At 46.5% G+C, this 22099-nt stretch overlaps 1 protein-coding gene across 12 annotated transcripts in view; it reads right to left on the bottom strand.

The window, feature by feature from the left end:
- Positions 1 to 1994: 1994 nt before the first annotated feature.
- Alkbh3 (alkB homolog 3, alpha-ketoglutaratedependent dioxygenase) overlaps positions 1995 to 22099 on the bottom strand; it is a 52102-nt gene continuing 31997 nt past the window's right edge. For 11 of the 12 annotated variants that reach the window (XM_029554009.1, XM_008848934.3, XM_029554010.1 and 8 more), the window contains 2 exons: positions 8158 to 8256; positions 1995 to 7583 (listed from right to left, as the gene is read on the bottom strand). In XM_029554009.1, the coding sequence (XP_029409869.1) occupies positions 7491 to 7583; positions 8158 to 8256 (192 nt within the window). In that variant the 3' untranslated portion in view covers positions 1995 to 7490. Of the gene's footprint in view, positions 7584 to 8157; positions 8257 to 15863; positions 15999 to 22099 lie in introns of all 12 variants that reach the window. The other variant, XR_001872822.2, reaches the window with a different exon arrangement.

Below are 22099 nucleotides of genomic sequence, written 5' to 3'. Positions count from 1 at the left end.
CTGCTCAGTTTCTCAGATGGGTTCACACCCCGTGGTAGAATGATAAGCAGGTGGGTGCACCTTTCTGGAAACTACTTGCATTATGTATTCAAAGCCTTAAAAATAATTTAGTCCCAGTACTTGGGAGGCAGAGACAGGTGGATCTCTGAGTTCAAGGCCAGCCTGGTCTATAGAGCAAGTTCTAGGCCAGCTGGAGCTACAGGGAGACCCTGACTGAAAAAGACAAAAAACAAAACAAAAAAACCAAAAACAAACTCCAAACTAAAACAACAACGAATGCATAGCCTTCCAGCTTGGGGCCAGAGACTTTAAGGAATCCATTGAAAGAAACAATCACAGACATGCTCACAACAAAAACTTCTTTCCTCCCCAAATTGGTTTTGGTCAATGTTTTATCAAAGAAATAGAAAGAAAACTAGAGCACCACGTAAAAGCCAGGCCTGGTATAAATGCTTGTAATCCCAGAGCTGGGGTGGCAAAGGCAGGAGGATCCATGGGGCTTGAAGGCCAGCCAGCCTAGCCTAATCAAGCTCCAGGCCAACCAGTGAGAGACTCTGAAAAAAATCAAGGTGGAAGGCTTCTGAGAAATGACAATAGAAGTTGACTTCTGGCCTCTGTATGTACATGCACATATGGGCACCCACATGAACATACATAATAGTGTCCCACTTACAATAGCAAGTAAGTCATGTGTTAACATATGTAAAACACTTCACAAGGTGCCTGGTGCATCTGCCCCGGTGAACACGATACCTATCTCTTGTTCTTGAGTTGAGGTCTGATACAGCCAAAGTCTGGGCTGTTAGCTGTACCACCACCCTGCCCTCCACCATCCATTCTCATGGTGTCCAAATCAGAAGCCAGCTATTGCAAAAGCAGCACAAGATCCACAAGGGCCTAAATATCCAACACACTACCACTGGCAAACAGCACTACATGTATCTGCTACACTGGGTGGCCACTTAGCAATGCTGTAAAACTGTGACTAATGTCTCACACCAAGGTAAACACAGGACTACGAATTCACAATTATAGTACACAGAAAAAACACTGCAACTGTGAAGCTTATGAAGTTACAAAGTGATTTTATCTTTTTAATTTCTTGCAAAGAACACACTTCTTTTGAGATCAGGAGGGGGGAAATACCACTAATTTTTCAAGAGAAAATAAAAACCATGCTGGTTTACTTCCTTTTCTAATGGAAGGGTTTTTTTCTCCTTTTTATCTGTCCACTGCTGCATCTGACAGCCTCTGGACATAAAAGCCCAGTCCTAAGAGCTCCAGCCTGCCAATCTTGTTTCATCTTCTGGGCTGAGGTGTTTGGTACAGGGTTTATAAAAGGCCCTCCAGCAGAAGGAAACAATGCATTGGCTGGGAGTGTATCTCTGCCTAGACTGTGGGTGACCTGTTTGCCGAGCTGACAGACACCAATAAATGGCCTCAGGGAGAGGAGGCGGTGGAATCCTAGGCTCCAGCCACAATGGGTGCATCAGGAGACCAATTACCTGAGGAGCATATGGCAGGGCTGCCATGAGCAAGCTGAGCACCATTGCAGGGCCACTTTAGCATCTGGGAGCTCTCTTCAGCTTGAATGTCCAAGGGGAGTTAAGTGTTAACATGATCGGCCCCACAGTTTTCATTCTGGTCATCCTCTGGAAAGCCTCCCCACCCCCAACCTCAATGACTGCAATAGAGGCATGGTGGCCAGCACCCAGGGAATGGGCAGGGTCACAGGGCTGTACACCAGTCACAGAAGGACCTCCCAGTCAACAGAAGGGTTAAGGTTAAGGCTAGCACGGCTTTTGAAGTGTTTTACTTAAAAGAACTGTATAAACAAAACAAACTATATGCTGGGCATGGTGGTACACCTCTTTAACCCCAGGCCTCAGGAGGCAGATCTCTATGAATTCAAGGCCAGCCTTGTCTACACAGTAAGTTCCAGCCCAGCTGGAACTATAGGGACACCGTCTCAAAAAACAAATCAACCCCCTCCCCAAGAAATCCTTTATTTTTATTTTAGTTGTATGAGTATATGACCTGCATGCAAGTGCACCTGCATCTCATGCAGTATTGGCAGAAGACAGATGAAGGCCGTTGTCGGTTGTTTGCCATGTGGGATTTGAACCCCCATGCTCTGCAAGAGTGGCCAGTGCTCTTAACGCCGAGCCACCTCTCCAGTCCCCAAAGAACTGTATTACTAGCATGCTACCATCAGGCACATGACAAGCATGATGTCAACCCTTTCAAGGCCCCTTAGAGGAGAATGCTCTGTGGCTTGTGGCTGAGGAGACAGGTTGGAAGGTTGCCTGGCTGCTCCCAGGTGATTTGGGAAGGGCAGAGCTGGGGTACAAGTCCAGGTTGAACCTTCCTCTTCATAGAGGAGGCTGGAGTGGAGCTGCTGCTGTCAAGCTGCTCCCTAATCCTGCCCTTCTAGACAGCACTGTGACTGAAAGAGGCATGTCCCCCTGCAAACCAGGGGTCATGAACCCAGGCCGGCCTTGACCCAGGAGGTGCTGCTACCTAATGAACTAACCAGTTGGTACAGTGCATTACACAGTGGTCCTCAACAGTTGGGAACCACCTGGTTGGGAACCACTGTGAGGACCAACAATAGTGCTGTTGGCGGGCAGCCCCAATAGGCCATTCTGTGGCTGCTCCTTGTCCCCCAAGTTCACTAGGTCAGTCGGAAGTGGCAGATGAACCCTGGGTGGGCAGCTGATATGTGTTCATCCTGTACTGCCCCGGGATATTTAGGAGGCTGAGAGATCCCAGAATTCAGTGAAGGAAGCAGTCCCTACACACCGCAGGACTTCAGGGAGAGAAAGGGACTGCGTTCCCATTGGCCCACCTCTTCAGCAAGCCTTTGGTGGTTTGCTGTTTCCCCTTCTCCCTCACAGTGAACGGAGGCTGAAGGCTAAGGTCAGAAGGAGGTGCTGGGAAGAAAATGGACTCTAATGCCGTGATACATTTTCAGAGGCAGCATCTCAGGAAGGCGCCCAACGGAGCCCTCTGGCCTGTGTGAGTGGTGTGCCTCTCCAGGCCAGTGTGGTCCCGCAGTGGGTACAGCCCTGGGTCGTACACCACCCCACCAGCATTCCTCAGCACGGGTGTGTGTGTGTGTGTGTGTCTCCTCAACACGGGTGTGGTGTGTGTGTGCGCGCGCGTGTGCAGCCTTGCTCCTGCAGGGGGCTTGGAGCTGGTGGCGCGGATCCCACGGAGGCCACTGTCCGATGGAGGCGGCCCTTCCTGTTTGCAGCCTCTGAGAAGACGAGGCCGCCAAGCTCGCGGCAGGCCCCTGGGCTGCGCTGCTAGGGTTCTGGCTAGCTGTGCCGCTGGAGCCCCAGGGGGCGGCAAGCTCGTCACTGTGCGCCCACGCCCTTCCTGGTGGGCGGCTGATTGCTCCCGGTTTCGCGGCCCTCCGGCGCCCGCGGCCCACGTCTTCCTCCGTGGTCCCTGCGGCTGTGAGCCCCAGTCAGCGCGCTCCGACCAAGGTGCTCTGCTACGCAGCTGGACCGGGCTCTCCGCCCACCACACTCTCCAGCCCCGGAACCGTTAAGTCTTCTAGGCGCCTCATTTTCCCTGGGCATTTAGAAAATATAACTCAGGTGAGGCTGTGAATTCCGATCTGAGGCAGTGGGCCCAACAGCCCAGCTGCTCTCTGGGCTCCCTTCTGTCCCTTTTCAGACCTCAGGATTTGTCTTCAGAGCCAAGTCAATGGGGTCGAAGCTGAGGCCAAGGTCCTTCTTGGGCTGACACATACTCCTGAGGCCACATGAGAACTGGGACTGTCCCTGTGCTGAGTGACATCACTATTCCCAGGAGGGGGAATGATAGCAGACTGCATCCTTAGGATGATATCACATGCCCCTCTTCCAGGTCAAGGGGGATGGCTGGAGAAGACTGGTTTCTGTAGTAGTACAAAGGACTCCCTGACTCACCTTGTTTCCTAGCTGGTTCTCTCACATTGCCTATCCCAGATTCAAACACTAACAAATTCCCTGGCCCAAACTGGGGCTTTGGTCAGAGGCTGGGAAAGGCTTTTGTAACACTCAGGCATGTGACTACTAATCAACTGGGAAAAGCACATTACCCTATGTTTCACACTAATAAACAACATCAAAGCCATTTGCCTATTAACCCCTATAGACTGAGCAATCTTATCTAAGAGCAGATTCCTGCAGCACAAATCTAACAGGGGTCTCCTATGGGTGTTTCTTCCAAAGAGAAAATGGGAAAGGGCTGTTGTAAACTAGTCCCTTGGAGGGGAGTCTGTGGGTGGAATCACGTATAAGGATTTAACAAACAGAATGCATCACTATGGAAACAACTAGCTTTTTCAAAGGAACCTTAAAAAATAATCAGGACTTCAGATTCAACACTACCAAAGTGTTTATGACCAGAAAAGGCAAAGTGGGTCTTGGATATTCTGCAGCCAAGAACAAGCTGCCAGAGCTTAAGAAGTATTCCCAGCAGGCAGGGCCCATCATCTGTCCGGCTTTTCTCTGACCCTCCATGGGAAGCACTCTGCTCAGCACAGGCCTACTTAATTCTTTGAGGGTTATGACACCATTCAGCAACCTGGGCCCATGGATGATAGGGTTCTGACTGACCTGCCAGGTACTAGGGCAGAGTCAAAGCCGTCACACAGAGGCAGCAGGGAGTAGGAGCCTAGAGGACATTCATTTATTAGTCCTGACCCAAACATGGTGGGGATCATCAGCTGAGCTACGGAACCTGGACCAAAGCAGTGCCGGTTTCAGCAGTGGCTGAGTCACGCTGTCCCACATGTGCCTTGGGGCAGTGCCTACTGTCAAGACATTTCTAGGGTGCTGTCTGCTGACCAAAGTAGTTATGTTAAGAAGCCTTATCCTTTCAGGGGTCCCCACATGTACTCACAGAAAGGACCACAGGGAGAAATTCACTCACCTGTTAAATTCCAAGATGTACCTGCTTAGATATGATCGGAAACCATTTGCTGGAGAGGTTGGCTGAGATTGTTTCTAAATTCATCCCAAACTGAATTCTAGCTCCTTAAACTAGGTTTCCCAGCTAAACAGCCAATTGCTAATCCAGTGGGCAGTACAGATTCTGACTAGGAGCTGTTTATATTGGCTGAGCAGACATGAGATGCAGGTAGCTGCCCTGATGCACAACAAAGTAGAGGACCCCCAGGTGGCCTGAAGCTGGCTGTGGCCTGTGACTTGGGTTCCCAGCAAGGAGACCTCAGAGGATTCCACCTCAGTTCCACATGGAAGTGCAAAAGGCATACATGCTTAAGGATTAGCTTGCTTTGAAATCTGGCACAACCAGTCACAAGTCCTTACTAAAATGCTTCTTAGAGACTCAGTTTCTTGTCTACACAAGGTAATTGATGTGGGGAAGATTAGAGATTATGTATGAAAGCAAGTGCCCAGGACAGGGCCTGCAGCCTGCTGAAGCTCATAGAAAAGGGCAACTAAAAAATAAAACTTGTTTTTCTCCATGCTACACAGCTGTGTACTAGCTTACTCTTGTTTTACATGTTTTGTGTTAGAAAGGCAGCTCAACCCCAGTGCTAAGGCAGGATCTACAGCAGGCTGCTACAGTGACTGTACATTGCATGCTCTGTTTTTCCTGTCCATCCCTGCAGTTCTAGTCCATGGAAAAAAATCTGCTTGGCATTTCAAAAGGGACAGGATCTCAGTGGTGGAAATGGACGGTGCCCGGGGCATACGGAGTCTATAGTAACAGGAAGGAACAAAAGTTAGGACTTGCTCTAACTGAAACCCAGGTGGAGGCCCAGCCTGTTTGCTGGAGAGAAAGAATCTGTCCCCCTGACAGACAGAGGTGTAATGAGGGCAGAGATCAGATGCTGGCTGATGTAAGGGAGATCAACATCCTACAGTGGGGATGGGGTACTGGATGACTTGGAACCATCTGCCAGGCCTTTCGTCTGTGAGGAAAGGGAAAGGAATTTCCCAGTGTCAGTTGTCAAACTCCTAGTCCAAGCCTGTCCTACCATCCTGGCCAGGTTTTCTTGGAGTTAACTGGAGAACAGCTGAATAAAGGCCTTGTGTTCTTGGTGATTGATTCATACCTTCTTCCTCGGAAAGCTTAGTATGATGCTCAAATTGTTTACAGCATTTTGTATTTCTTACAGAAAGGAGCTATACATATTTTTAAAAAGCAGAGACTGATACAGGAAGCCAGAGAACTGGTGGGAGAACAGAGCCTGAGCCAGGCTGGCTCCATCTGAGTTCAGAGCAAGCTTGTGCAGTCTCTGGCACTCTCCCACGACTGCAGGGACCACCCATCTCACTGTGTGGAATGGTAACAGGACAAAACTCAAGAAGGAAATATAAATTTTCCTCCCAGTGGGGAGAGAGAAACTCTAACACCCGTGTCCTATTTTTGACCATTGAAATTCACTCTCTGGGGTTTGAGTTAATCTGGGACACTGCTCCTGAGAGAGGAGGTCAAGGAGACACATGCTTTTATGATGCAACAAGGAGCAGTCATTTTTTTTTTCTGTTTGGGGAATCTTGGTGACATCACAGACTAACCCTTTAACCTAGGAACCTGTGGAAAAGAGAACACTGAGTCAGAAAAGCGCCTTAGTCACCAGCTTCTGAAATCTAAGGTGAGGAGAGCATGAGGTCACCCAGGCTATTCCCTGCAGGGCCTCTCTGATTCTCTCGGCTTGGGTTTAAATGACTCAAGGAATTCTCTAGGGGAAGCCAATCTATTTGGAACAGTTGTCACCAATAGGGCATTTGTGGCTCTTTGGCCAAACTTTCAGCCTGTTTCTCTTGACATCCTATTATTTCTCCCTTCCAGGAGACAGCATTCTTTCCTTACAAGGGGTACAGGTGAGTGGGGTGTGGACAGGAGCACGCTACCTTCTCTTTATTCTGAGGCCTGTAGCCTTCTGAGTATGCCCCAGGAAGACCGACAGCTGGGAGACTCAGCTTAACAGTCTCTGATGATGCAGCTTTCCATTACAATAACATATAAGGCAAGATGTTAAGGAGTCAAGGAAGACTTCAACAAAGCTCTGAGAAGCCACCTCTGTTTGGGTTTCAGCAGCTGTCCGCTTGCAGAAGGCTCCAGAGCTGCTGACACATATTTATATCTCCACTTCGCTAATGTCACAAGGAACAAACACGTGCAGATTTTCCCCAGGAACACAAGACCATTTGTATTTCTTCAAATTAGAGCGGGGAGGGCATGAGCAAGACAGCTAATGGACCAAGTCACCTGTGAGCACACTGTAGCAGTTTTCAGTTTGCCTCATGACAATGCTTGGTTCAGAGGTTATCTCAGCAGCCATGGAACAGGAAGCACTGGTGATGGTCTTGGAAGGACTAGGACCTGGGAAGCAAGGGCCACCATTTCCAAACAGCCACATCGTGAGAGCACATGGTGCTACTTCTCAAGGGTCTTCGGGGGCATGGGGGGCGCTGGGTTTCAGCACATGGCCCTCCCTGTAGCGTTGTTACAGAGATCTCCCATCACTGGAGGTCCCCTCTGGGGTCTGGATAAATGGTCCGAAAGGTCAGGTTTACTCTGGATTCTCTTGAGTGGTATTCCTTGGGCACTCGGTGCTAAATGGAAATATAAATAGCTGACTGGTATAAATATAGACACATTTTTTTTTTAGTTCAAAGCAACCTACAACTTATTTATGAGGATATGGAAATATTTCCATTTTATCCCTGTTTAACTGAGCATTAACCTTTCTACAGTCCTATGGAAAATAGTTTCCTTCTCTGAAACAAATTTCCAGCTGACCCCACCAGGCTGTGCCTATGTCCTTGCAGCAAGACTTCCATCTTCTCTGCTGCTTTTCCTCTCAGGCATGCTGGTGTCTGTACCTGGACTAGCTGTGGTGCCGTGAGGTCCTGTGTGAAGCCACTGCTGCTATAGTTATTTAATGAAAATATGTGGCTTTTGTTCATACTGGTCACTTTTTATGTGGCAGCAAAGATATCGACACCTCTGCTCAGAGGTCTAGTCTGACTGTTGGTAGTCTTAAAACTCCTTGGGAGTGACATCAGTTTACCACTAATTGCCCATTATAAGCACTTGCTTTCCCTCCAAGCTCACTTGGAAATAAACACTCCTTGGCCAGTCCCGAAACTGCTTTAAGAGAGACAATGAGTGGGTGCACATCCTCACCTGCCAGTCAGCCTGTGTGGCCCCTTCCATGATGAGCAGGGTCCCGTGATCCAAGGGGATCTTCACTCTTTCCACATAGGTATAGTCTCCATTCTCTTCCTAGAAAATAGCATCAAGTGTGCTGGACTGTTTGTGTGGCCAAGAGAACAGGTACGCCTTGACCAGACTCAGGGGCTCCCATGTGGCTCTGTCACCTGGCAAATGGATGGCCTCTATTTCACCTCTCTTTACCTTAATATGCTTATTTGTCACGTGAGAGTGAAGTGTCTGCCACATAGGGCCACTCTGTGCTTCCGATGATGTGTGTAAGTGACTTGGGAACCAGCAACAGTAAGTACCATGTAAGAACAAATTCTTGTTACTGTCAACTGTCATCATCTGAAATGCAGAGAAGCCCATGCTGGCCTGGGAGGGAATTAAAAGGCACTTGAAAACTTCCTGACTCTGCTGGGCATGGTAGTGCATGCCTTTAATCCCAGCACTCAGGAGCCAGAGGCAGGTCTCTGTGAGATCGAGGCCAGCCTGGTCTACATAGCAAGTCTCCAGGCTACAGGAGACCCTGTCTCAAAAAAGACCAAAAGCAAACAAACAAACAAACAACCCTTTTTGACTCTGTGCTATATGATTTATGTCATGTGAGGGAAATGGCCTTTTAACCGAGGCATGATGGGGTGAGTTCTGCTTCACCTGGCTATGAATTCTACTAATGCACTAATTGGTAGTTGTGTTAAAACTAGTCACAGCTCTTCCCATGGCTACTCTGGCTGTTTTGGAGACGGAGTCCTGTTTCTTTCAGACAGGAATTCTTACAATGGCAAGAATTTCTCAAAGGAGCCCTGACTTGACTAAAGAGTGCTGTCAACTGAAGCCTGGCCATTTATATTTGTACTTTAGAGACTAGATCATAACTCCTGAACATGGAAGGCACACAAGCCTTTCTCCTGGAGCACTCATATCAGTGTCTGCTATTGCCAGCACAGTGTGCCTGCAAAGCAGTCAACGGGTGGTTTGCTGCCTCATAGCTGTAGGCCAGAGTGAACAGTGTCCCATGGCTCAGCCATGAAGAACATGTGAGGAGGTGAGATGGGGACAATCCTGAGCTTCCCAAGTTGTCCTGCTCCATTTATCTGTCTGGGACAGTCCTGAGCTTCCGGATTCCTCTACCTACATCCATGGCTCCCTTCCCATCCAGGGTTACATTTGGACTACTGCGAGATTTATTGCAGGACAAGTCTGTGTTTATGTTTATCACTGCAGGGGTCTTTCTGAGGACTTAACTGTTTACAATGATTTCCCCAGGAAAATCAAAATCAAAACAATAATGAACTTGTATAAACAGTAAGTTCCAGGGCCCAGGCCTTGGCAGTAGCTTTGTCAAGGACAGCTGGAATTGTTACAGGCAGAAGACATAAACAATATTTGAAACAACTTTTGATTGGGGTGGTTGATTATAATAGTGTCTGCCACCTTTTCTCTTCCAGGAGTAAGTAAGCAATCAACACATTGATGTCTGACTGCTCAGCTAACCAGAGTGCAGTGGGCCATGACCTGCTTATGGAGACCCTCCTCCACCTCCATCTCAGAGAGCAAAAGTTGGCACTGGGAAAAAAGTATGCCAGTCAGAAGAGGTGAATGTCTTGCTGGAGGAATGATATCAAGGGTGTATGTGTCCACTGTCCATGAGATCAGAGTTCAAATGCTCTTTAATGTCAGCTGTAAAGGCAATGGACAGTTCAACTTCAGCTTGGCTAGAGGCAGAAGGATGTGATCTCTTCTTCCTGCTAGATAACCAGCGATGGCAACATGGCATCAGTCTGTGAGTTATGTAGACACTAGAATGGGAGAGTGCAATGAAGCACAGAGAAAAGACTTTACTACCACATGGGGACAGTTCTGAGATGAAGAAGACCTTCTAGAACATTCATGACACTGGGGGAGAAAATGCTGAAAGCAATAGGAGAGAAGAGGCACTATTTATGCCACCTGGAAATATGAAGCAAGAATACACCTGAGAGGTGAAAGAGAAGTCCATGTGCAAGAGGGCAGTGCCAGCACTGGTGGACAATGAGGCTTAAAGGGTCACTGTGAGATGCTCCTAAGAGCATCAAATGAAAGAAAGTCTTGGGTGGGCTCTGAACACACAGCATCCAGTGGAGCCACCAGCCATGCCAAAAAGCAGATAAGGGGTTGGGATAGCTGGCATCAGTCTACAAAGGAGGCAGCAGTGTGCCTCTGTACCCCCCCCCCCAACAACGTACCCACTGTGAGAGGTGAGGCCATTATTGCCCTACTTGTTTATTCCTCCCAATACCAATGACTTGGAAAAAATGTTCCTAATTGCAGGAGATGGATAGGAAAGAAGGCAATGGACCTACCAACATAACAGAGTTTACAAAAGTACCCTTCTCTTGAGACCAGAGTGGCAAAGACTACAGTACCACCCCTTAAGTAGGATCCAGGGAAACTTTCCCACTTAAGAAGCAGATAAATAGCCAAGGGAGCTGTGCTATGTATAAAGGCTGGGGTGATATGGGAAAGCAGGACAGAGGAGGACATTCATACTCATCAAGTATGCTTAAGCTACAAAACACACCTCTGTAACCCTTCTGCTTTACCCAAGACTTTCTTCAAAACAAGACAACGCGCGCGCGCACACACACACACACACACACATACACTTTCTGCTTGAGATAAAAATTTCCATCCCTGACACCAGGTAAAGGTTCACAATCTATTGGGCAAGGGGCTCTTGGGTTTTGCATACACTGAAACTGTATAAATGGATGGCAAAAGCAGAAATAACATTCCTCTATTAATGCCGATCAGTATTCTCACCTCTGACCCCAGCCAGCTCATCTGATGCTCAATTACACTTCCCTAAGGGACGCTGGGAACTTTGCACACTCTTGTTGCCATTCTCAAGATACTATCCTTTTCTTTAGAAAAATGGCATTTAGGGAATATTCTTGGTGCATTTACTGTTACATCATTATTAACCATCACAGACAGGAATCTAGAAATTCTCTTCTCATTAAAGGTAATTAATGCCAGTTATGGTGACACATACCTTTAATCTCAGCACTTGGACTTCTCAGTTTGAGGTCTGCCTGGTCTACATAGTGAGTTCCAGGCCAATCAAGGCTATATAGTAAGATTCTGTCTCAAACAAACAAACAAACAAACAAAATAGATAACTGACACTACAAGATTGATTTTTCAAGTAATCACCTCTTCCTTGTTCTGAAAGGGGTCTTAGAAGTTAGTCATCATTACTTCAAAACTTTGGTATTTTCCTTCTAGAATATATAAGGAACTCATGTAAATGATACAATTCTAATTTTTCACTATTGGCCTTTCTGCTCTCTTATCCAGTGCCAGGAGGGAAGGGCTATATGGTACTGCTCTTCAGAAACACAGTAAGTAGACTGCTAAGTGACCTAGGAAAAGCATCAAGACCATACAGAAAACTGCCTTTACTCCTACTATCCAGAGTTCACACACAGTATTCTACATGTACAATTGCTTACACTTTACCTACAGTATGAACATTTTTTTCTGACTTGAAATACATAGTATTTCAGAAATGTGTGAACACATCTTTCATCTTTAAACTCAAACACTCCTTGATTACTTGCATATGTCCAAAACTGTCAGTGTCAGTATCAGTGCAGAAAACAGAGCAGTCAGAACACACTGAGACCATGATTTTAGTACTACCAATATTACTGGTTTTTGTTTGAAACAAGGTATCATTACGTAGCCCTGGCTGGTTTGGAATTCACTATGTTGTCATGCCATCTCCAGTGGAGCCTGTGTGAGGAACTCTCCGTGGGTCGAGGCTGAGAAAACTTCAAAGGAAGAATGCTTCCTGGAGAATGGCTGTGTTAAAAAAGCATGCTGTGTCCTTGGCTGTTCTGCTTTAGTTCTTGTCTTCATTGCTGTCTTTATTTCTGTTCTTTCCTCATAGAGGAACTGCTTTGTACCTACTCAGGTCATTAGGCCCACCTGAAGAGAGACTAGATACGGATGATTTCCTGGGAACTCAGTTGCCCGATATTAGACTTCCTCCAAATGCTCCTCTCTTGTTTCAAACAATTAGTAAAGTAGCTAAGAATAGGCAATCTTGGAAAATTCTAGAGAAGTTACAGCAAGAATTATTAGTATATAATCCCCCTGCTTCAGTCCCTAGAGTTGACTCAAGAAGATTATAGGGATACTGAAAGAAGATTGCTGCCTTTAGTTAAGACAAACTTAGGAATTGCCTACGAGTTAGGGAGAGGTAGGCTATGGCATCCCCTTAAGGGAAAGGAGAGCATATTTAGAATCCCTGAGCCCATTGATGAACCTCTTCCTCATACAGGAGTTAATGAAGGAAATAATAGATGAGTAAATATTCAAGGAAGGAAAGTTTTATGGTATTCACTATAGTTTATAGATAGGTTAGCTAGATCCAGACCACCTTGGTGCCTTTACTACAAGTCAGCAGAAAAGTATACTTGAATAATTACAGGCAGTATAAGAAACATGGATAGAAAGAATAAGAAAATAAGGATTAGAGAAACAAGCCTTTAAAGTTATATGGAGTTATTATAACTTCACTGACCAAGTCATTGGCCTCGGCCACCAAAACCTCAGAAGTAAAATAAAATGAACTCTATACAGTACAGTGTACAGTATCCTTATCTAATTTATAAGTAGCTGATGTTGCCAAACCACTAAGGGAAAAGGACAAATAGGCTAAGCACTTGATTAATTAGATAAGGATACTGTACACTGTACTGTATTGCTTTGATTTTGAATTGTATTTCTAAGAAAATGATTAACCATGAAATCAACCTGATGCTTGCACAATCTTGTTCTGTAACTTGTATACAATCTGATGCTCCACTTTAGAAAATTACATTCAGATCATCAACCATCTCTTGTGTTGTGTCTGTCACTCGCCGAATCCTTGCTCACTCTCCAATTCCCTGTTCCTGTCAGACTGAGTGCTCCGGTCTGGGGTGGTCCATCACACTATGTAGACCAGGCTGGCTTCAAACTCACAGAGATCCACTTGCCTCTACCTCCTGAGCACTGAGATTAAAGGTGTGTAGCCACCATATCCAGAGGTTTGGGTTTTTTTTAATATTTTATTTTTATGTGTATGGGTATATTGCCTGGATGTATGTGAGTGCACCTGTGTTGTGCAGTACCGTGGAGGTCAGAAGAGGACTTTGGATTCCCCTGGAACTGGAGTTAAGGATGGTTCATAGCTGCCATGTGGGTGCTGGGAATCGAACCCAGGTCCTCTGCAAGAACAGTCAGTACTCTTAACCGCTGAGCCATCTCTCCAGCCCCAGAGGTTTGGTTTTTAAAAAAATATTTTATTTATGTGCCTGAGTGTTTTGCCTGCATGTACATAAGTGCACCTGTGTCATGCAATGCCTGTGGAAGTCAGAAGAGGGGTGTTGAATCCTTTAGAAGCGGAGTTAGGAATGGTTGTTAGCTGTCACATAGGTGCTAGGAACGGAACCCAGGCCTGTAGCCAGTGCCTTTTTTTTTTTTTTTTTTTTGAGACAGGGTCTCCCTGTACCCCCAGCTGGCCTAGAGCTCATTATGTAGACCAGGTGGGCCTTGAGCTCACAGAGATCTGCCTCTGCCTCTGCCTCCCAAGTGCTGGGACGAATTGTGTGCACTACCATAACTGACTAGTCTTTTTCCTTAAGGAAAAAGGAAAAGTTATTTCAAGTAAATTAAGGCAGAGTATTATTATTATTATTATTTGGTCTTTTTGAGACAGGGTCTCCCTGTAGCCCCAGCTGTCCTGGAACTCACTATGTAGACCAGGCTGGCCTTGAACTCACAGAGATCCACCTGCCTCTGCCTCCTGAGTACTGGGATTAAAGGCATGTGCCACCACGCCCAGCCGAGTATTATTAAATATACATTTAGGATCTAAACTTCAAAATGGGATTAGTGGGCCCAAGAGTATGAACTTTGATAAACATTATCAACTGACAGAAAGGGCAAATGAGGGGATAAAGGCCGACTTACTCAGATTCAGAATTCTCTGATTACCAGCCCCATTCCACATTTTCCCACATATCTAGTTGCTACTTGTCTTACCTCCCCTGTGACCTCTCTGTTCCTGGCGTCTCTCCACTGTGCAGAGGGAGTGTTAACATTTTTCTTATTCATCTATGACCACAGACATTTACCCTCTGTAAGACATTTCTACTTTGTCACAGGTTTAGCAAGTACTGTTCTTTTTTCGATCTGTCTTTTAACTGCATGTTATTTAACAGAAAACAGCTCAAAAATTTTTAGAATCAACTCCACTGACCTTTCTTTGGCTCTCTTTCATGGTTTTTATGCTTAGAAAGGCTTTTCCCATCCTGAGGAAAGTTAAATATACAACTGCATTTCCTTTTGGTTAAAAAAAAAAAAAAAAGAGTTTACATTTTTCAGATTTAACTCTTTAGTTTACATGGGGTTTTTGTTTTGTTTGGAATATTTTGTTAGCTTTCCATGCCTTTTGGGTGAGAAAAGAGGTATTGGGTTTCATGCACAACAGGTAAGCACTAAGCTACATCTTCAGACCCAATGCTTTCTCATAATGATATCCAAGTACTTAATGGGAGGCCTCCAGGCCTCCTGCTAGAGTTCTGGACAGGGGCAATCCTGGTGGTACCGGACGCAGGAGGCATGGTAGGCACTGCATACATACATCACTGCTAACTAACCCTCACTGCAAGCTACTAGGGAGGTAATATTTTTTCTCAAAGCTAAAGAAGCTTCAGGGAAAGGATGGAGGGAGGCAGAGCCAGCAGGTGAACATAGAGCCAGCAGGTGAGACAGCTCAAAGTCAACAGCCATTTCACCACACTGCTCTCCACAGTGAGTGCCATTCCTTAAGTCCTGCCATGTGCCTCCTTTGACCTTCCTGAAGGGGCACAGCCACCTAAAAGGAGCATAAAGGAGGGTGTGGGCCAGGCAGGAGTGACACAGTAGGCAGGGGGCTCCTGAGGAGCCAGGCTTGGTGTACAAGTGGTGAAGGCTCTGTCAACTAGCTGCCCCTGCTCACTGGTCCCGGGTGTTGTCCCATCCTCTGACTTTTCCAGGGATGCTGGGAAGTGGGTTTTTATTTGAGATCTCCTGCATCATAAATGTAGGCAGCTAATGCCATTTCTTTACAAATACTGAAGGCCACATTCTGCTCAAGGTCTTCCCAGTTGTGCTGCGGGACCCATGGTTCGACTGTCTCTTTATACTACTATGCCAGCCACCCTGGCTGGCCTGAGAGTTCCCTAGTCTAGCTGTCACTTGGTGCACTTCCTTGATTCCACCTCATCATGCCACACAGCATGCTACTTTATTTTCGAGTTTCATAGTCTGCATCTCACCCATGGCAGAAAAGCCTGTTCAAAGCAAAATATGCTTCCAAGTATTCTTGGTTAACAGGAGGGCATTTCACATTTACATCCTTGCTGAGCCTCAGATGAGATGTCTAAGAAAACTTCCATCTTTTTACTAAGAAGATGCTTATAAAAACAAAATACAAGTCCAGGTGTGGTGGCAGGTGGACCCTCTGTGAGTTCAAAGCCAGCCTGGTCTACATAGTGTTTCAGGTTAGCTGGGAATACAGGGAGACCCTGTCTCAAAAACAACAAAACAACAAGCAAATAAGCAGAAAGGGCAGACAAAACAAAATAAGAACCTGCTACCTTTTTTACATTTCTCACAGGAAGCATGGGCAGGGTAGTTGTGCATTTCTGTACTGGAGGCATCAGGGAGGCAAAATGGCCGACGTGGCCCTGGAAGCCCAGAAAGAACTTGAGTTAAGAAGATGGTGAGCATGCCTGAGGGAACAAAGAGTTAATTTAGTAGAACAGCACCACACGAGGAACAGCAAGAATCCGATGTAGACCAGGCACAGATAATATGCAAACCGCACAGTCTTGCTACAACAGGGTTTCCCTTCTAGCCATTGTTCCAGTAGCAGCAAAGGGCATTTTTGAGTTATTAAACTGACAAAAACAGGGAGCTCAAGGTCGGCTCTGGGCTCCTTGCTCTCTGTTTTCCTGGATGGGAATGTGCAATCCCACTGCTTTACGTATTATCTATTAATAAATTATTACTTTAAATTCAACAAATAGTTTCTGAGCCATCTTATGCAATGAGATAACATTGTCTGTTACCCTGCCTGTACAAGGACAGTAACAGCATCGACCCAACAACACTCTCCAAGGATTCTGGGTAAAGCACTTAAAACACAGCCGCACAGTCAGCACTCTACACTTATTTACTGTCAGCGTTTCACCCTCATTAGTATTCTCACAATCTCGAATGGAATCTCTGACACCTGAAATCAAGACTTTATATAAAAGTCAATGGCCTACTTTACATGTACAAGCCCCAGGCATCTCAAACATGGCATGTAGAAAAGGAACTCCTGGGGCTGAAGAGATGGCTCAGTGGTTAAGAGCAGAGGACCAGGGTTTGGTTCCCGGGATCCACATGGCAACTAACTGTCTATACCTCCAGTTCTTGAGGATCTTATGCCCTCTTTGGGCCTCCACAGGCACCAGGCATGCATGTGGTACACATAACATATATACAGGCAAATACTCATACACATAAAATAAAAATAAATCTTAAAAAGAAAAGGAACTCCTTATAAAAGGACAAACTCAAATCAAGAAATCCCTTTCCTCTACCATCTGAACTAACAGCACCTCCACCCATCAACCACTTAAGTCAGAAGTGCAGGAGTCATTCTTGATTCTTACCCCACATCTGAAATACTGTAAACATGCCTCAAATCTACCCATTCTTCCTCCCAGGAACTCTGGTTCAAGTCAGCAGCTTTCCACTGGACTAATGTTCTCCATCTATGAGTCTAACCCTTACCTGACCCCAAACTAATATTCACATGAAGCCACAGTAATCTTTCAAAATGTAAACTGGATTATGTCCCAACCCAATTTTCACTGCACCCAGAATAAAACCCACACTCTGATCCATGCATGAACTGTGCCTCCTAAGTACTGTCTAGCTCCTGGGACCACCTCATCTGTAGTGCTTACTGCTATATCCCTAGAGTTAAGCATAGCATCTGACACAGCAGGTGCTAAATTAGTATCTGGTTGGAGGAGAGGAGAAAGGCAGGAAAGAGCTGGTCCTGAAACTACTACCTGGCATCTCAGCATTCAAGGAGTTGAAGCAGGAGGATTGAGAGTTCAAGGCCAACTTGGGCAACAATCTGGGAAATACTGTATCATAAAAGGAAAGTAGAAGAATTTAAACATTGATTAATGAGAAACAGAGAACAAAGAATTGATAATAACATACTGTTAACCTGACCAAGAGAACGGTGGTACCATAAACAGAAATGGACTGACAAGCAGGAGGAATTGTGGAGTTTGCAGAGAAAACAGTCATGAATCTAATTTTAGAACTTGAGTTTTGAACACTAACACTCATGAGCTTTTATGTAGAAAATGTCTCATGAACATGTACAAGAGACGAACAGAAACAGATGAAGTCAAAGCTGGAGATAAGAGACTAAGAAGTCACCCAGCAAAGACCAGCTGAGGCTGGAAGATCTGAGGAGTTCCTAGTCGTTTGCTTGTTGCTGCTTAGTCAATGCACACGTAGTACTACACTCTGGGGACACAGTGACAAGACAGTCAGAGACCTTGCCCATGTGGTATTTACAATCCACTGTCAGTTGACAACTCTAAAAAATAGAGAAAGAGAACAGAACCAAAGATAAGCTCCAACATCCATATTTAATCCATCTTTGAGTATCAAGAAAAGAACCTCAAAGGAGTTAAGCAGTACGAAAACTACATGAATAACTGAGATAAAACAGGATTTCAGAAACAGGTAAGAGAAAGAAATGGCAGCTGACTTAGTTTCACGCCTGCAGGAACCGGACACCAGTGATCAATAGTACACAAAAAAAGATGACTGAGCAAAGGCTAGTGTTTGATTTAGAGGATGAAAATGGTATAATGTTAAGAGTGGGGGAAGGAGCACGTATTTAGGAGAAACTAAGCTGTGAGGGAGACTAGTGACGATAAGTTATTCCAGAATCAATCTTTCCATCTTTCCTTCTTCCTTCCCTCTATCCCTCCCTCCTTCCATTCCCTCTTCCTCTCTTTTCTCCCTCCTTTCCTTCATTTTCTTTCTCTTTCCCTTTTCTCCCTTTCTCTTTATTTTGCGTGTGAGTGCAGGTGGGCATGTGCTACAGGCACTTTGGGGGTCAGAGGACGGCTTCCAGGAGTTGGCTCTACCTTCCTTCTTGTTGAGGCAAGGTCCTTCTTGTTTCAGTCTAGGCTAGGCTGATTCTGCTGCCTCCACCTCCCATCTCACCATAGGAGTGCTGGAATCACAGATGTGCACCCATATCTGGCTTTTTATGTAGGTTCCGGGGATCAAAAAACTTAGGTTGTCAGGTTTGCCCACCAAGTGCTTTCATGATCTGAGCCATCTCTCCAGTTAGTAATGTTTCCTCCCTATACCCCCCACCCCCACCCCACCCCTGCCACCAAGGGGAAGTGCTGAGGACTGATCCCAGGGCCTCAAATGCACTTGACCACTAAGCTACATCTCCATCCCCAAATCTGTGCTTCAAAACCAAGAACAAAGGCAAGATGTTAGAACATTTACAGGGGCAAGCAGAAGGCTTTCTCAGTATGGTGACAGATATAACAGAGATTTCCCCCTAGTTCTCTGGTCCAGGGATCAGAAAACTAGTAAAACTGCTTGATAAGCATACTAAATTTTCTAACAGACTCAAATGATACTTGAAAGTTTCAGTGCAGTGACCTATGTGCTGAAGGCCAAATGTCCTTTCCTTGCCCTCTCTCCCAATGCATGGCTATTTCAAATAACATCTCTTTATATCTGCCCCCAAATGGTGGTGCTGCCTCTCCTGTGAAAGCCTAACTGGGATCTGCTCCATGGGTCAGCCATGCCTGCAGTTGTCCTCTGGCTGGGAAGCTGTTCTTATAGCACTGACATAGGAGTGCAGTGGGGCTCTGTGCAGAGTGAGCGATGGGACATGGAGGGAACAAAGCTGGGACCCCACAAAGTCATCTCTGCAGCTATTCTGCTGACTCAGCCCACACTGCAATGGTATTCTCAGCATTGATCCAAAATAGAGTACTTTAAAACCAGAAGTAGCTGTTTCCAAGATCAGACCTGGAAAAGCAGAGCTCTGAAACCACTGAGGTTATTGGTTCAAAACTAGTATCTCAAATTCACTTGCCATATATAATTCTTCAGGGTTTTACCAAACTTCTTCCTGCTTTTTTTTTTTTTTTTTTTTTGTGGCATTCATTGGGTTTGGAAGGTTCTGATGAGGTAAATGCGGAAAGTAAGCAGAACGGGTGGTTGGGTGCAGTCAGTCACCCAAACCAAGCACAGGCAGTGATCCTTGTAGCTAATGCTGTGGGGCTTACCAGTGCCTCACTAGCTCACACAGAAGGGTCTGAAGGCTGGGCAGTTGTTGGCTACAGCAGAGCTCTCTCCAGGCATGGGAGGCAGAGCACTGCAGTCCAAGCTAGCAGGCAGATCCCCACCTTTCCTAACTAGATAGGCTGTAAGGAGGCTGGGATTTAGAGGGAAGTACTTGTTGATGGTGTTTACTGTTCAGATTGTCACTCTAGTATTGGGGGTGGGAAGTTACTGAATTCAAGGAAAAACAAGCCTGGCTTCATGCTCACAGTTGTAACCATTCTAGCTACCCTAGATATGTCCTTGAAATCTGAAGAGTTAATGTGATGAGGATTCCATTCTCAGTAGTACACACTTCCAAGAAATGAAGCTCAAAGGAAGTGCTATCTTGAACGAATTTCCCCCAAGACTACAGCAGCAGAAACAAATGCTCTGGCCTTCCAAGAAAGGAAAACAAATTCAGCCTGACATCCAGTTGACCAGGTACTACAGAGGTATGAGCTCACACCAGTGGCTGTCAACAGGAGAGCACACCTTCCCAGATCATTCCTGAACACAATCTGACCACACATACCCCCGCCCCATCCTGCAGCTTTCTACCATGTCCTCTGGCATTCCTATTCAGAAAGAGCAAGCCTCTCTATACCTCAACCTGAAAGGACCCTCACCTTTGTCCTAGCTGAAACCTGGCTGTACCTACAAGCTTGCCCATTCCCTGAAGCCCTCTCATGCAGAGATGCTCATGGCTCTCAGATCTAGTGGAAGGCAGGGTATCCTTCCATGGACAGCTCCCATGCCTCCTTAAAGATTTATCACCCAATCTGTCCTCCCCCTCTTCCTTTGCCCAGATGTAACAAGCTCCCAACGGGCCTCCTTGCTTTGCTCCTCTCTAGTCCTGGCTGCATATATGAGCAGTAGTGACCTTGTACAGTGGCCAGTCAGGCCAGGCTCTTCTGCTCAGCACACCTCAGTGGCTTCTTAATGTTCTCAAACTCCTTCTGTTGTTCTCAAGCATCTGCATGCCAGCCCTGTGGCCTTCCCATCTCATCACCTGCTGTGCTCCTCAGACTGGCTCACTGGGCCCCAGGGCAGAACTTCCTCCCCAGTCCTCAAAAGTACTTGTGGCCCCAGACACCTGGGGAACCAATACTGCTCCCTGATCCTTTTCATCCAGACCAACCTAGTGCCTTCTCTGGGCCCCAGGAGCTCTACTTCTGGACCTGGCCCCGCCTTCACCTCCCTCTGCTTCCCTGGGCCTGCAGGACCCCCAGCAGGCCTCTCTCTTACCCACAGGCCTCTCTCTGGGGAAGTCCATTGCACCCTCCACAACGTGACTCCCCCAGCCTCATTCACCCTCCCATCTCCACTGCTGTACTCTCCGAGTTTGGGCCCTGCCCCATTCCTTGTCTTGGGGCCGGAGACACCTGGGGAACCAATACTGCTCCCTGATCCTTTTCATCCAGACCAAAGTAGTACCTTCTCTGGGCCCCAAGGAGCACAGCTTCTGGGCCTGGCCCCACCCTCACCTCCCTCTGCTTCCTGGGCCTGCAGGACCCTCAGCAGGCCTCTCTCCTATGCACAGGCCTCTCTCCCCGGGAAGCCCATTGCGCCCTCCATGCCTTGACGCCCCCCCCACCAGCCTCATTCACCCTATCTCCACCACCATTCTTTCCTCCCAGTTTGAGACCTGCCCCATTCCTTATGTTGGGACCCCAGACACCTGGGGAACCAATAAGGCTTCCTGATCCTTTTCATCCAAGCTAGTACCTCCTCTGGGCCCCAGGAGCACTGCTTCTGTGCCTGGCCCCACCCTCGATTCCCTCTGCTTCCCTGGGCCTGCACCACCCTCCAGCCTCTTTCTGGGATTCAGGGGATGAGCTTTCCTCTTCCTGATCGTTTGCATCCAGACCAACACAGCTCCTCAGTGCAGTCCCCAGGAGGCCTTGGGGCCTCTTCCCACCCCACCTGCCTTTGCATCTCATGGTGGCATGGCTACCAGCTGCCTTAGACCAGCATCTTTCCTGGGCCAGGCTCCCAGGCCAGTCAAACCCCTAAATTCCTGAGGCCAAAATCGTTCCTGGAGGGATCCAGACCTTAGGAGAAAGCCTGAAAACATCTGACCCTCAACTGAATTGGGCCACTGTGGGAACTCCTGAAGACAAAAGCAATCGGGCTACTCCAATATAAAATCAAAAGAGAGAACTGGAAGCTTAGATGAACCAGCTTTTCATGCCCAAAAAGTAAACCACAAAGACACATAAAGTTCACAAAAAGAAGCAGACCTAAACTTGAAGGCCTGAGTCTCACACAAGAATCAGAAACTACAAAAGAAATTCACATGCCAAAATCACAGAGAAAAATAATAACAATGAAAAACCAAAATATCATATCGCTGCCAAATACCCATAGTCCTCCTGAGGAGTACAATGAGAATCCCCTAGATATAATTCAGGACATGGAACTCAAAAGAACAATTATAAACATGATAAAATAATCC

This window comes from Nannospalax galili, unplaced genomic scaffold (genome assembly GCF_000622305.1).
Source record: "Nannospalax galili isolate Female #2095 unplaced genomic scaffold, S.galili_v1.0 scaffold784, whole genome shotgun sequence".
Taxonomy (NCBI): domain Eukaryota; kingdom Metazoa; phylum Chordata; class Mammalia; order Rodentia; family Spalacidae; genus Nannospalax; species Nannospalax galili.
The sequence above is the reverse complement of the archived record's forward strand: the minus strand, read 5'-3'. Positions and strand labels throughout refer to the sequence as shown.